General features: G+C 37.0%; 1 protein-coding gene across 1 annotated transcript in view; it reads right to left on the reverse strand.

Moving 5' to 3' along the window:
- CAPRIN2 (caprin family member 2) overlaps positions 1-13757 on the reverse strand; it is a 39255-nt gene that overhangs the window by 1926 nt on the left and 23572 nt on the right. Inside the window, exons 10-18 of the mRNA XM_032220720.1 lie at positions 13383-13514; positions 12761-12836; positions 12131-12183; positions 10553-10648; positions 8757-8909; positions 7998-8181; positions 5486-5668; positions 2774-2874; positions 2118-2181 (exon numbers count right to left, since the gene is read on the reverse strand). Of these exons, the coding sequence (XP_032076611.1) occupies positions 2118-2181; positions 2774-2874; positions 5486-5668; positions 7998-8181; positions 8757-8909; positions 10553-10648; positions 12131-12183; positions 12761-12836; positions 13383-13514 (1042 nt within the window). The remainder of the gene's footprint in view (positions 1-2117; positions 2182-2773; positions 2875-5485; positions 5669-7997; positions 8182-8756; positions 8910-10552; positions 10649-12130; positions 12184-12760; positions 12837-13382; positions 13515-13757) is intronic.

The raw sequence follows: 13757 nt of genomic DNA on the forward strand, positions 1-13757 counted from the left end.
AGTGCCAGTTACTGGTTCGTCCCTAGTTTTTACAAATTTATGTTCTTCAAATTGTGAAAAGAGGACATATGGCTTCAAAAATGAATACTGTATTTTTTTTAAGGCTGAGAAACGTAACACTGTTACCTCTGGCTCCAACAATTAATTAACAAGTATAACCATGACTTGTGAATATCCTACAGTTTACTAGGTTGTTTTATTTTTCCTGACTTCCAATTTTGACCATGCTTCTCTGCCCCAGTATTTTTCTTTGCCATGATAAAATTAGCTACCTTTGATTGGCTCGTTAGTTTGCTTATTAGTTCCTTGTAAATCCAGACTCTCAGAATAGTACCATGTTTTCCCAAAAATAAGACAGGGTCTTATTTTCTTTTGACCCTTGAAATAAGTGCTTGGCCTTATTTTCAGGGTGGTCTTGTGATTTTTGAGGTGCTGAGTGTTGTTGCCTCATGGCTGTTGCTGTACTGCAATATTTGGGGAGGGCTTATTTTTGGGGGAGGGCTTATTTTAGCGCATGCACTCAAAAGCTTGATTGGGCTTATTATCCAGGGAGGTCTTATTTTGGGGAAAACAGGGTATTATTTCATGAAAAAACAACTCAATTAACCATGCATGTTTAAGCTAGAAACAGGTTTTTCAACCTTCATTCTCTAAAAGCTGGGTAGAGGTGATATATGCATTGAACATACTTCTGCAATGGGTTTTAGACACCAGAAATTTAAATACATCTGCAGTATCTTTAATACCATGTTGAGAAATAATTTTTTTCCATTCAGACATTTTTGTATAGTTATCAAACTATATTATTTTCCTCAAACTATTGCCCTGTAAATGTTCAGGGAATTCTGAAAATTATCATCCAAAACATACTTGGAAGATACCAGGTTGGAGACAGCTAGGATATTATGAGTTATTAAATTTGATTTCCAGAACTACTTCATGTTATATGATGCTCTTCAAATTAAAGCTTAATTCTCACAACTTCTGATCATGAAAACAGAAACTGAATGGTTTACTCCAAATTACTACAACCCATTGATTTACATAACAGAATGCCTAAAAAGTAAAAACCCATAGATAGAATTGCAATGTTATATGTATTTACATTTTATCATTAATATATAGTGGCTGCTTACTCACTCAACTAACCATAGCTGCTTAAATATTATATTTATACAATAGGAAATATATTTTGTAAGGATGCATTGCTCTTACTTCCAAGAAAAGACACATCTTTAAAAATGTGTTTTTATTTAGTGTAGAAAACCAAGTTACCAATCTGTCAACTATATTGTTAATCAGCACTAACTGAATTGGTGCATTTTGGCAACTACAAGATTGTTTTCAGACTCTGCTTCTTTCTCATTTTTCTCTGTTTTTCTCAATTCCCTTCTTCTGAAGTATTTTTTACCACGTGTTCTACCTCGAGCTCTACCTGCTGAGCAGTTTTCTTCCTGTCTGTTTTCTTGCCTGTAACCTAAAACATAGAAGCTTTAAGGATTTTATATTTTATATAAAGTTGATATGGCTAAACTGGAATTAAATATTTTCTTCAATAGCCTGAAAAAAATTACTGTTTTAGATGGGCAAAATGTTCTGTGCCTGGAATCACTGATTTCAGGTTATGTGAATCCAAATGGATACTTTTTAAATGTTTGCATTCAAACATTGAATAAAGTGGCTGCCAGGCACAGAACAAAAAGTAGATATCAATCTGGACAGAAGTGGTTCAGAGGAAGGTAAGAGCAGAAAAAGTTAAGAACATGTCATCCCTGTTGAGGAAAGGTGGGGATGGACATTTTCCTCCCTGCTCTTTGCAAAAGTTTTGAATTCCTAGCAGTTATTAACTGTTCAAAATAGCACCTAAGTATGCAATTACTGTATATTGTTAACAGCACTGAATGGGTAGTGATTCCTTCGGAAGTGTCTCAGATTCCTTTCCAGGCATATATCAGATAAAATGCCTAAGAACATGGTATCTGTCCTTGATTGCTTAGGCAACAATGCACGTCATCCATAGTGTACTGGATTGATTAATCATAGTGGAATGCAACCTGAGCACTGCAGTGTGACTTAAAAGAGACTTACATTTTAAATCATGTTAACAGTAAACTTACCTCTTGAATTAGTTCGACCACTATTAATACCGCCTCGCTTATAGTTTGGTTGGTAATTCATATCCTAAAAAATAAACATTTGTCTAAATTTAGTAAAGGGCAATAACATCATTCTTACCATCACTTGAAGTTAGTAGAGTGGGAGGGAGCTGTGCTGTGTCCTGCATTAAAAGTCTGTTGTTACCTGGCAAATATCTGCAGTCCAATATCCTTAATTAGCACTAGTTTAATTACAATATATCATATGGCTGAAAATTTTAAACTACATCCAATTCTTGTTCTGATTTTCCAGCGTACTTAATTGATGGTTATTTTCAAATGCATTATTCATAAAAAAAGACTGTTTAATATTCAAATAGGCAAAGTAAAAAAAAAAATCAGATATAAACCCCAAATTAAAATTCATCAATAGGATACGATATACCAACCAGGTGTGAACTATGATATATTAACCGTTATTTATTTATATTCCATTTATTTGCTCTAGATAGCACTTACTATTAACCATACTAAATTAGTAGCCACAACCTGCTGTCAGGTTTTATGACATCTCTTATGTCAAGTTAATGCTCGATTTTGACTTTTGCACAGAACATAGGGTGCCAAATTATATTAAAGCATATTTGGTCTGTAACAAAGCTTGTCAAGTCATTTACCCTCTGAGAATACTGCACTGAAGAATAATCTCTGCCAGGAAGCTGTAATTGGCTATAGGTTCCATTAGGGATTGAAGGCGATCCTCTGTAAGGTTCAAAACCTGCTGGAATAAAACATTCATTTAGTGTAAAACACTTCATATTTCCATTAAATAGTAAAAATGTGCCATGTGCCTTTCTCCACTGGTGTGTTAAGAGAACTTTAATACTCCACACCTTGTGTCATGAAAAAGAACAGACCCAATTTGTTGTCCAAGAGGAAGTGACCACAATTTTGAATATTCAGTAACCTTTATTGTAGTAACCATGGGCAAAAAGATATGCAACTCTTCCAAGGACAGGGAAGCCAATGTCTAAGATGGTCTTTAGCAACCAGCATCCTTAGCGTTTCACTGGTACCTTGACTTCAAGATTTGAGCATGTTAGACTGGGTCTGTTTTATGTGATTAAATTGATAATTCAAATATTCTTTGAAGTACAAAATAGCATCCAAAAATCAAGGCATTTGATACCTTTTTTTTTTGCTTTATCCTTCTGAGATGGGTGGCCATATATAATAGAGAGAAAAAGAGAGATGGAGGATGTGTGGGGGTAATGATAGATAAGTGATAGATAGGTAGGTAGGTAGGTAGGTAGGTAGGTAGGTAGGTAGGTAGGTAGGTATGGAAAAGAGAGTGAGAGAGGGAGGGATATTATCAGTTGTGGTGGAATGTGCATCTGGAGAAGTGGGGGAAGAAGTAGTTTTGGCAACACAGAGCTTTCCAGATTAAGAGACTATGCGATCCTGAGTTGAGATGGAGCAGGAGGAAGGCTCAGGGTAGTTCCACCCTAGAATCTCTCAGGATATATCTAGTAGGTTAGAAGCTTATAGTTTTAGTTTGGCAAGATTTTGTCCATTAAGTGTAAGCAAATAAAGGATTGGATTGGATTTTGATCTTGGACCTGACACCAGGGGTTACTCTGATCATAAATACTACCCATTCAGTGCAAGTTGTAAATTGAAAAAAAAAATCCAAATGTATGGTTGCTAAGCAAGGACTGCATGTATAGGCCAAAAGCTTACTGGAATAGTAGACTTGTAAGTAAAATAAGGTTTGGAAACACCCATACTTCTGGGAGATGAGATTAGGTCCATCACTAAGAATCTGTCACCCGGATTACATCGAGTGAATTCAGATCTACAGAGATGCATAATCTGCAGTCTAGTAGAGTGTAGCTTCTTACCATGTTTCCCCGAAAATAATTGGGTCTTGTATTAATTTTTGCTCCAAAAGACACTTTAGGGCTTATTTTCAGGAAAATATGGTACTAAATGCACCCATCTGGCTGACAATCTTACCTGGGGCTTATTTTGGGGGTAGAGCTTACATTATGATCATTCTGAAAAATCATGCTAGGACTTGTTTTCCAATTGGGTCCTATTTTGAGGAAACAGGGTATATTCCTCCTAGCTATTGGTTGTCAGCAAGAATTCAACCATCACTAACTGTGAGACTCTCATAGGTGAGAATATATGCATGCATGAGGTGGAGGATTAAAGTCTCAATATATATGGGAGAACATGAGTGCATGGAAGAATAATTTGGTGCTCACACATTTATTGAATTATTTTAAATCTGAGCATCAGTGTAAATGCATAAGAGAGTCACTGTGAGGGCATACTTAACTGTCAAATAATTAACATATAATTGACACCTGAAACAATATTTATATATTGCGTTATATATAACCTAATTCAAGCATGTATGCCGTGCCCTTTCTGCATTGTGCCGTGGACATGCTGTTCAGAGTGGTATTGTTCATATTTTAAAAATTACCCACTGTTCCACCATAACTTCAATATTCCAAATGTGTAGGATTATTAATAACGCTAAGTATTAACACTATTTGATCAGTCCCGGGAGTGTATCTCAAAATCCTCACAATTTCTAATCCTTACTATCTTAGATTCACATTATACTTTAACATACTGTTAATATTATTAATACAATTAAATTACCTAATCCTAAATTCCCACCAATATTAAATGATAGGACTTAGCAGGGGATAATAAATGTAGGGTGCAAAGAAATGTTATTTATGTTTAAATGAATTAATGGGAAAATGATAAAGGATTATGGAAAGAGACTAATATTGTTGAAGTTGGAAGATTAGAATTATACATATTTATTTGTATCATTATTGTTAATGTTTAAAAAAGACTTGACAGTCAATGTACTGTCCACAAAATATGTATGTTTATACTGGAAAAAAATTAAAAAAATATTTTAAAAAAGAGTGGTATTGTTCTTGTTCCAATAAGGACTGTATTTCATATTCTACAGTGTAAGTCCACAGAATCTCAACTACAATTAATGATTGTTTTTTCAGGATTCATTTCTGAACAGGACTAGTAATAGATCTGCATGGATCCCGTTGCAACCGGTACACTGCAACGGAGCCGGGCGTCCACCACATACACACATGCATGCATACTTACCCCCGCGACGCTCCAGCTGCTTGGCCAAGTGTCACGCAGGCGCCATACGCTCCATGCGCCTAAGCCCTGATTGGCTCAAATACAGGTAAGGAGGGTGGGCAGGCCCTCCGGAGCGCTGTATCGGAACTGTACCTGGTGCTCACAACAGGCACTGGTACGCCCATATCGGTCGCATCCCACCACTGGGTCTACATCAAAATATACACCAATGTTTTCATAAAACTGGAGCTTACCTTTGTATCCACCAGGAGAGCGATAAGAATTGTTCATCGATCTTACACCCCTGAGAGACCCTCTGATAGATCCACGGTTTCCAATAAAAGGCTGTGATGGTCTAGGAAAAGTGGCTGTCTGTGCTGCATAAAAAGTGAGGGTACCATTGCTGACAGGAACAGCTCCCTCAGCCTGGCAAGTACCTGCTTAAGATGAGAAGTACACATCTTACATACTCCTGTAAGTGACTGCAAAGGAAAAGAATGTGGCTCCTGACCTTTTTCCTCAACCTTTATTATACAGGATTATTTGCACTCTGCTTGTTACACCCAGGAGTTGTTGCACACTTGTTACGGTTCATAACTGTTTAAAAATACATTTGTTGAATTTAAAACTTCATTAAAGTAGTTGGGACTTAACACAAACTAGTCAGTCTGGAGGCTTAGCAGTATTAAGACAGATAAGTTTAAATGTACTTAACGCTTCTTGCTACGAAACAAAACAATGTATTAAAATAAGACATTAAAAAAACAAAGTTGGCAATTTAAGTTTTCCTGCCATTCATCTCGTCAAAATGGGTATGATCCACTCTCTACTGGTTACTAATTACTAAGGAATTAATTTCAACCTTCTATTTTCCCACAGTAGAGAAGAGTACAAGGTACTCAAAAAAGCAGGGCTCTCCAACGTTGGGCACTTTAAGACCTGTGAACTTCAACTCCCAGAATTCCTCAGCTAGCCAAAGCTGGCTGAGGAATTCTGTGGCACGACAAAACCACGCTCGACTAAAGCGCGCCCGATTAAACTGCGTCGCTGACGTCATCAACAGGGCGACAACAGCGAGCGCGGAGAAAGAAGGGCGCTTTAAATAGCGCTTTGAAAGCAAGCCGATTCAACTTAAGGTAAGGGTTAGGTTTAGGGTTACGTTAAGGGTTAGGGTTAGGTTAAGGGTTAGGATTAGGTTTAGGGTTAGGTTTAGGATTAGGTTTAGGGGTTAATTTTAGGTTTAGCATTTACAGCGTGCTTCTGTCTCCGCGCTGTTGTCGCCCTGTGATGACGTCAGCTACACGGTTTCGCCGAGCGCGCTTTAGTCTAACGCGGTTTTGTGGTGGAACCGAGGAATTCTGGGAGTTGAAGTCCACAATTCCTAAAGTGCTCAAGGTTGGAGACCGCTGCTCAAAAGCAACATTCATCTCAGAAGTGAGCAATTCCTTTGCCTAGCTCCCACAAAGGCACCACCTGCATCTAAAAATAATTTGGAAACATGCCAAAGCTGTCCAGAACATCTACCTCCCAAAAGAGAATATTCTACTATAGGTTCCCAACTAAGGGAATGGAGAAAATGGACACTTTTATAGCTTTGCAACAAAATTTACTAATCTCTCTCCTTGCCCATATAATCATAGCAGACAAAATCAAAACCTTTCATTGGAATGCATGGTATACGACAAGAAAAATCCCAGCATGGGGTGTGAGTGTGTTTGGGTGTGGAGGTGGGGAGATATAGAAATGATAATAAAGAAGATGCCATAGTAGGTTATTGAAGACTGTTATGCAGTAAAAGCTCCGACGTGTCTCCAATTATAGTCCCATGGGAGGTATAAGTGAGATTACAGGGAAGGAGGAGGAGAAAGCTGAACATTTTCTAGCTTTTTAGATGTAGGTGGAGATTGGAGGGCATAAGGGAGGACTGAAAAAAATCAGAACAGTCTGGCCAGGTTGGATGCTTCAGCTGAGAAATAAATCTCCTTCAAGAAGTTCAAAGCAAATGAAATCAATTCAAAGTTCTATCATAGAAATGCTTCCAATTTTCAGTGGTCATCTTGTTTACCCTCTTGACTTATTATTAAAATGGACTTGCTTTTACAATTGTTTTCATGGGAGATACATACTGGTATATATCTATATCTATATAAATGTAAAGGTTCCCCTCGCACATATGTGCCAGTGATTCCCAACTCTAGGGGGCAGTGCTCATCTCCATTTCAAAGCCGAAGAGCCAGCGCTGTCCAAAGACGTCTCTGTGGTCATGTGGCCAACATGACTAAACACCGAAGGCGCACGGAACACTGTTACCTTCCCACCAAAGGTGGTCCCTATTTTTCTACTTGCGTTTTTACATGCTTTTGAACTGCTAGGTTGGCAGAAGCTGGGATAAGTAACGGGAGCTCACTCCGTTACATGGCTAGGGATTTGAACCACTGAACTGCCGACCTTTCTCATTCATTCTCTCTGTCTCTCTCTCATCCTTTCTCTATCCCCCTCCCTCTCTCCTCCCTTAGATCATGGGACTTTCCAGTATTGGGGTAAAAAAAATATGGTCCGTTTAAAATTTAATGTTCACTTTGGTCACATCAGACTACACTCTCTTTTCAAAAGATGAAACCAAAAAAACAAATATAAAGACTTATGTTTTTCTGTCATTTTTGAAGCAATGTGTGTTAAATATTATGGGATGTTCAAAATGAATTTAGAATCATGGTCATCTCTTGCATTATCAGTTCAGTTACCAATTTGCACTGAAATTCTTACCATTTGAAAGAGACTCTTGGGAAAAAGTTGTTTGTTCTGCATTTTGAGTTGATGGTAATTTACATGGGGGTGGCGTCTGTGTGCTTGCTGTTGAAAAATTCTGATTGTATCCTGTGGAATGCAGAGAATTCTCTTTTGCATCCTGCTCTCTACGAGGTGGCAAAGGTGCATTCACTTTGAACACCTACAAAAGAAGACATAATGTTATGAACCATCTAGGGTTATATGTTGGGATTTCTAATTTACTAACATTCTAATTTCTAAAATGAAACATTGTGAAAAATAGATTACAGATAGTTCCTGACTTATCATAGTTGAGCCCAGAATTATGGTTGTACACTGTGGAGTTCTTTAAGCAGGTTATTACACAAGTGTGGCTGATTTTACTTTATTTCTGGCAGTCATTAAATAAATGTGGTCATTAAACAAATCCATTATATCCAATCAGATGATGCAAATGGCTGTAAATTCAAGCCAATTGCTAAACACCCAAAATATGATCATGACTGCAGCGTGTCCGTGCGTGCACAGTCATCAGAACTCTGGTACCAGATCAAAAGTATCTTCTGAAAGGGGGCCATGATAACTTTGAATGGCTGTTAAGCGAAGATTATCTGAAATGTCTATTCAACAAAATGTGATTTTGTTGTCTTATATCTTATATGAAGACCATCTGTTCTTTGTAAAGGAGCTGCCAGAAGCAAAAAATGGGGCCAATATTTTGTTGTGTTGTCTAACATCTAATTATATTATACTTACAGTCTGCATAGCCTGAAAAGGAGGTGCTTTTACATTAACCGCATTGCTACTTGATGGAGGAGATTGAAAAACGTTCCCCTGATGTACTGGTGATACGGTAGTTCTTGAGGGTGTCAGTGGGGTCTGTGATTCACTTGAAAGTGGAGTAGGAACCTTGAAGAGAGGAAGCAGAGTGGAACAGGTTAGGTTGTTAAACTCTTAAATCAGGGGTGTCAAACTCGTGGTATCACATGACGTATCTCGACTCCCCCCCCTTTGCTAAAATGGGGGTGAGCATGGCCAGTGTGTGATGCATCTGGCCCACGGGCTGGAACTTTGACACCCCTGCTCTAAATGATCAAACATCAGCAGTTTCTGCAAGAAATGATATTGTATAGTTATATTTATCTTCAATAACCTACATTATTATAAATATTTGGAAGGATTCTCTGAAACAAAGATATATAAAAGTAAAAAAAGCAAAAGGAGGAGGTTTTTTTACTCAATTCCTATTCTTAATATATTGTTTTTTTAACTAGAATAACTACGCTCTTTTATGACATAAACTGCTTGGTAATTTCTTGACTTATATTACACAAAGAATCCTCAACTTACAACTATTTGTTCAGTGAAGTTACTACAGCCCTGAAAAAAACTGACTTACAACTAGTCCTCACATTTACGACAAGCACAGCATCCTCCCAGTCACATGATTAAAATTTGGCCACTTGGCAACTAGCTTGTTATGATGGTTGCTGCACCCCGGAGTCATGTGATCATCACCTGTAACCTTCCAAGCCAGCAAGCAGTCTCCTCAGAAATAAGATCAAATTAATAAATAGCTAAGCTTCTTAATAAACCACTTATTGAACAATATAATAACAATCCTGTCTAGTTCTATCTCTAGTAAGAACATTGTACAATTGAGAAAAAGCAAAGAATGGGCAAAAAAAGCAGAGTTCAATTTGTTTTAGTGATCTTTTTATTTTATTTTATTACAGACCATAGATACCCTGAGGGCTTCTCCTTTAAGGACAAAAAGAACCACAAAATGGGTTTTCATTTACTTGTCTTAGAGCTCCCTTCTTTAACTATATGGGCTGGGAACTCTGGAAACTCTGGAAACTCTAATTAAGTCACATTCAGGAAACAGGACATTTGCGGAACTGTCCAGCAGAGCTGGACAGTGAGGAGGCTGGGGAGGTACATGGGCCAGTCCTGGAGTCTGGGGAAGGCTCTGATGAGGGCTTTGTGTCAGAGACAGAGATGGGGCCAGAGCCGTGTGCCAGTTATCACATGCCTTCAGAGGCAGACATCAGTGAGGCAGATGAACAGCTGGAGCCTGTTCCCAGTGTACGCATGCACAGAGTTGCCAGACGAAAGGAACAGCTAAAGAACAGGTGTCGACTTGGGAGTAAGGCTACAGGTGGAAAATGAATGGGCCCCTCCCAGAGGAAATAAAAAAGGAGCAAAAAGGGACTGGAGTTTGCAGGAGACAATTATCCTTCATGCAGAACGAGATCAATATTTAAAGAAAGGATCACTAATAGTGTATTGGGGACATCATACTTCTCAGAGTTTATTGCACAGTAGAGATAGAATGTAAATGGGGCTCTGGAAAAGAGGTACAGGGTGCTTCCAACCTGCTCCCCCCCCCCCAAATCACCCATCCATTACTGGCAAAAGGCCACATACTTCTCAAAAGCTATCACAAGTTGGTGGAGTTCTTCAAAAGCAATCCCTAATTGAAGGTGGGAAATACATAAATTAGGCTCAAGAGAATCAAAAACAGAGATGAATTGGTAAAGCTGTCTTACCTGTGGTGAATGAAGTTCAGTTTCTGATCCAGACAAGGTGTTATCAGAAATTAAGGAAGTGTTTGATCCATGCAAAGTCACAGGAGAAGAAGCACTCTGACAATAAAAGTTGCCACAAGATCATTAAAGGAGATCTTTAAAAGTATAATTTGAAATACATTATGACATTTGTTTCATCATTAAATGTTCACTTAGACATTGTTCTATGATTTTTTTAAAAAAATAATAATGTTGTAAGCTGCCTGGAATCACCTATGTATTCATGGCTATATAAATTTGTTTAATAATTTTTTTTAAATCAACATTTGCCCATCCCAGGTCCTTGGGAAGGACTTGGTAGCTGGATAAAAATGGCAATTCCAGTTTGAACATCTGTCTGACAATGCAATGAACCATAATAGTAATGATAACTGAAGATACTGGGTTTCGGCAAAGGTTTATGTTTTATCACAGTGAGAAGGCTAGACAAAGATAATTTGGCTGCCTGTTGAACGTTGTTATGCAAGCCATCCTCTTTCTTCCTTTCTCAATGTTATCCTCAATTATGTATAAGATGGCAGATAACTGAAGGCAACTTCTTTGGAAAGAATGACTTTTGCTCTGTCCAATCATGGAAAACATTCCATCACCGATAACTAGTTTAAACGAGGAAGGAATTAAAACATGTCTAATTGTCCAACTTCCCAATGATTCTGGTTTGAATGTTGGAGGCCTAATTTAGTTTCTCCTTGGTGTGCCATATAATAAGTAGGATTCAACAGGAACAGGTGTTCTGGGGGAAAAAATTCCAAAACTCCATTTATTCACCTCTCTTTTGGAATCAGACTAGATAAAACACTTTTCACAGGAGGACAAACCCTAATCCTAACCTAAGAAAATACAGGTAGTCCTCAATTTATGACCACAATTGACTCCAAAATTTCTGTTGCTCAGTTAAGCCAGCTCATTTGTTAAGCCAGCACACATTTAGTTCTGATTGCCTTAATATGAATCCCACAAGTAGAACATGATGGAATATAATCTTCCCACTGAAGTTCTCCCAACGACTGGGAATCAGGCATACTGTCCCTGATAGTACAAATTATACAGATAGTCCTCAACCAATGACCATAATTGAGCCCAAAATTTCTGTAGCTAAGCAAGACAGTTGTTAAGTGAGTTTTGCCCCATTTTACCTTTGTTGCCATAATTTATAAGTGAATTGTTAAGTTAGTAACACATTTGTTAAGTGAATCTGGCTTCCACATTGACTTTGCTTGTCAGAAGGTCGCAAAAATTACTAGTGTCATGGGACACTGAAACTGTCATAAATGAGTCAGTTGCCAAGTGCCTTTTTTATCAAGTGGCTATAATGGTTCTAAGTGTGAAAAAATTGAGGACTACCTGTAGCAAGGATTCAATAAACCATTTTTTTCCTATTGTCCTTCAAGGGACTTCTACTTTTTCCTGACACAGAAGAGTAAATTTAGCCCTGACATTCAATGAAGAAATAAAAATAAAATTTGAATCAAATAAACCATATAATAATATATTTAAAAGTTGACACATTTTGTCACAAATGACAACTTTCGATTTTACCTGCATTGATTGTTCAGGGAAATCATTTTGGCTTGAAAGTTGTTCATTAGAAGCTAAAAAATAAGAAAAATATAAGAAAAATAAGAAGTACAACTGTTTCCAATAAATTAAGAAAACAGTCATTTTGTAAGTCCTATATTGGGTAACACAGTGTTACCATTTCTAGATTTAAAAAGGCTGACAGTTATATTTATATTTAGCATTATTGATTTCCATCTCAATAGCTAGTCGGGACTAGACAAGGATAGAGTTTTAAAGTCTTCAATCTGAAATCAAAATTAGAGATAACTCCAAATGTTTCATTAAATAAACAATAAAAATACTGCAGTGTTTTTTTTACAAACCACATTATCTCTTCAATATGTTGATATAATTTAAATGCAGCTTTGATACATTCATTTCAATTAATGTTGAAATAGAAATTTTGGGCAAAGATTCAAAATTACGTTTTCATACAAACTTAGTATTTATTAAAGGCCATAAGTCATCTTTGTTTGCCATAAATGTAAACAACTAGTTAAAATTAGAATATGAATGCTAAGCAACTGTTTTATGTTATTTCTTATTTTATTTTATTGTTTTATTTCATTATATGTACTTCATTTATTTAAATGTATTAAATAGAATTACCAGAAGAATCAACAGAAGATGCTTGTGATGAACAGCCAGCACTTTGTGAAGGTTTATCAAAATCCAGAAGTGATTCCTTAAAGACAAAAGTGTTACTCTTTACATGTGTGTATAAAAATATACACATTTATATAGACAGCTAAAAGATGCAAAAAGCGAACATTCAAATAATCTAGAAGTGTAGCATTAGTTTAACAATGAAACAAATGGGTAAATATTACATATTTAAGTCTAATTAATGTCTTACTGAACACCTTGTTTTTATGACCATAAAGCTGATTATTGCCACTATAATTTTAGCATCCTAATTTATAAGTAAATTTTTAACATACTGAGAAATATTTCTCCCTGGTCTTGACTTTAAAATAATATCCTGCTGAAAATTCACAATGCAAAAAAATATAATTCACCTTTTCAAGATCATTGATATTTCTTTTGGCCAATATATTTTGAGAGATGGAAAATTTCAGAATCTGCCTTTTGGTATATTTGATGCATTCACAGATAGATGTGGCATCAAAATTTTGATACTGAAGTCATTTTTCCTTTATAGCCCTATCTTTCCTGGTTCATCATTAATTCCCAGTAGTTCCAAAGCTATTATATTAACCAATAAAGCTACCTGCATGAAATTGTAAGTCCCCTGAATTTGAGTCATCAAATCTTGCAGTTTTTCCCTTCTGAGGATGGGATCCTTTGGAAGGCTAGAAGTAGAGCAAAACTCTGCAGCTGTTTGGTGCACAGGCTTAGCTACCTAATAGGACAGAAAAAGGCAAGCAATGGGGAAGAGCATATAATTGCACAGAGCACTCAGCTCTTTTCAGTTTGCTTAAATCAGACTTCCTAAACTCTTTGCCATTACATTTCCCTTATAGTGTAATTTAAATGTATACCCCCTCCTAAAAACCCAAACAAGCAAATCTGAGCCATTTTATCTGTTGGAGGCTTAGAACAGCCCTTATAGTGATTCAGTCCTCAGGACCTTCCTTACCTAGGA

The sequence above is a fragment of the Thamnophis elegans genome, chromosome 7 (assembly GCF_009769535.1).
Source record: "Thamnophis elegans isolate rThaEle1 chromosome 7, rThaEle1.pri, whole genome shotgun sequence".
Lineage (NCBI taxonomy): Eukaryota > Metazoa > Chordata > Lepidosauria > Squamata > Colubridae > Thamnophis > Thamnophis elegans.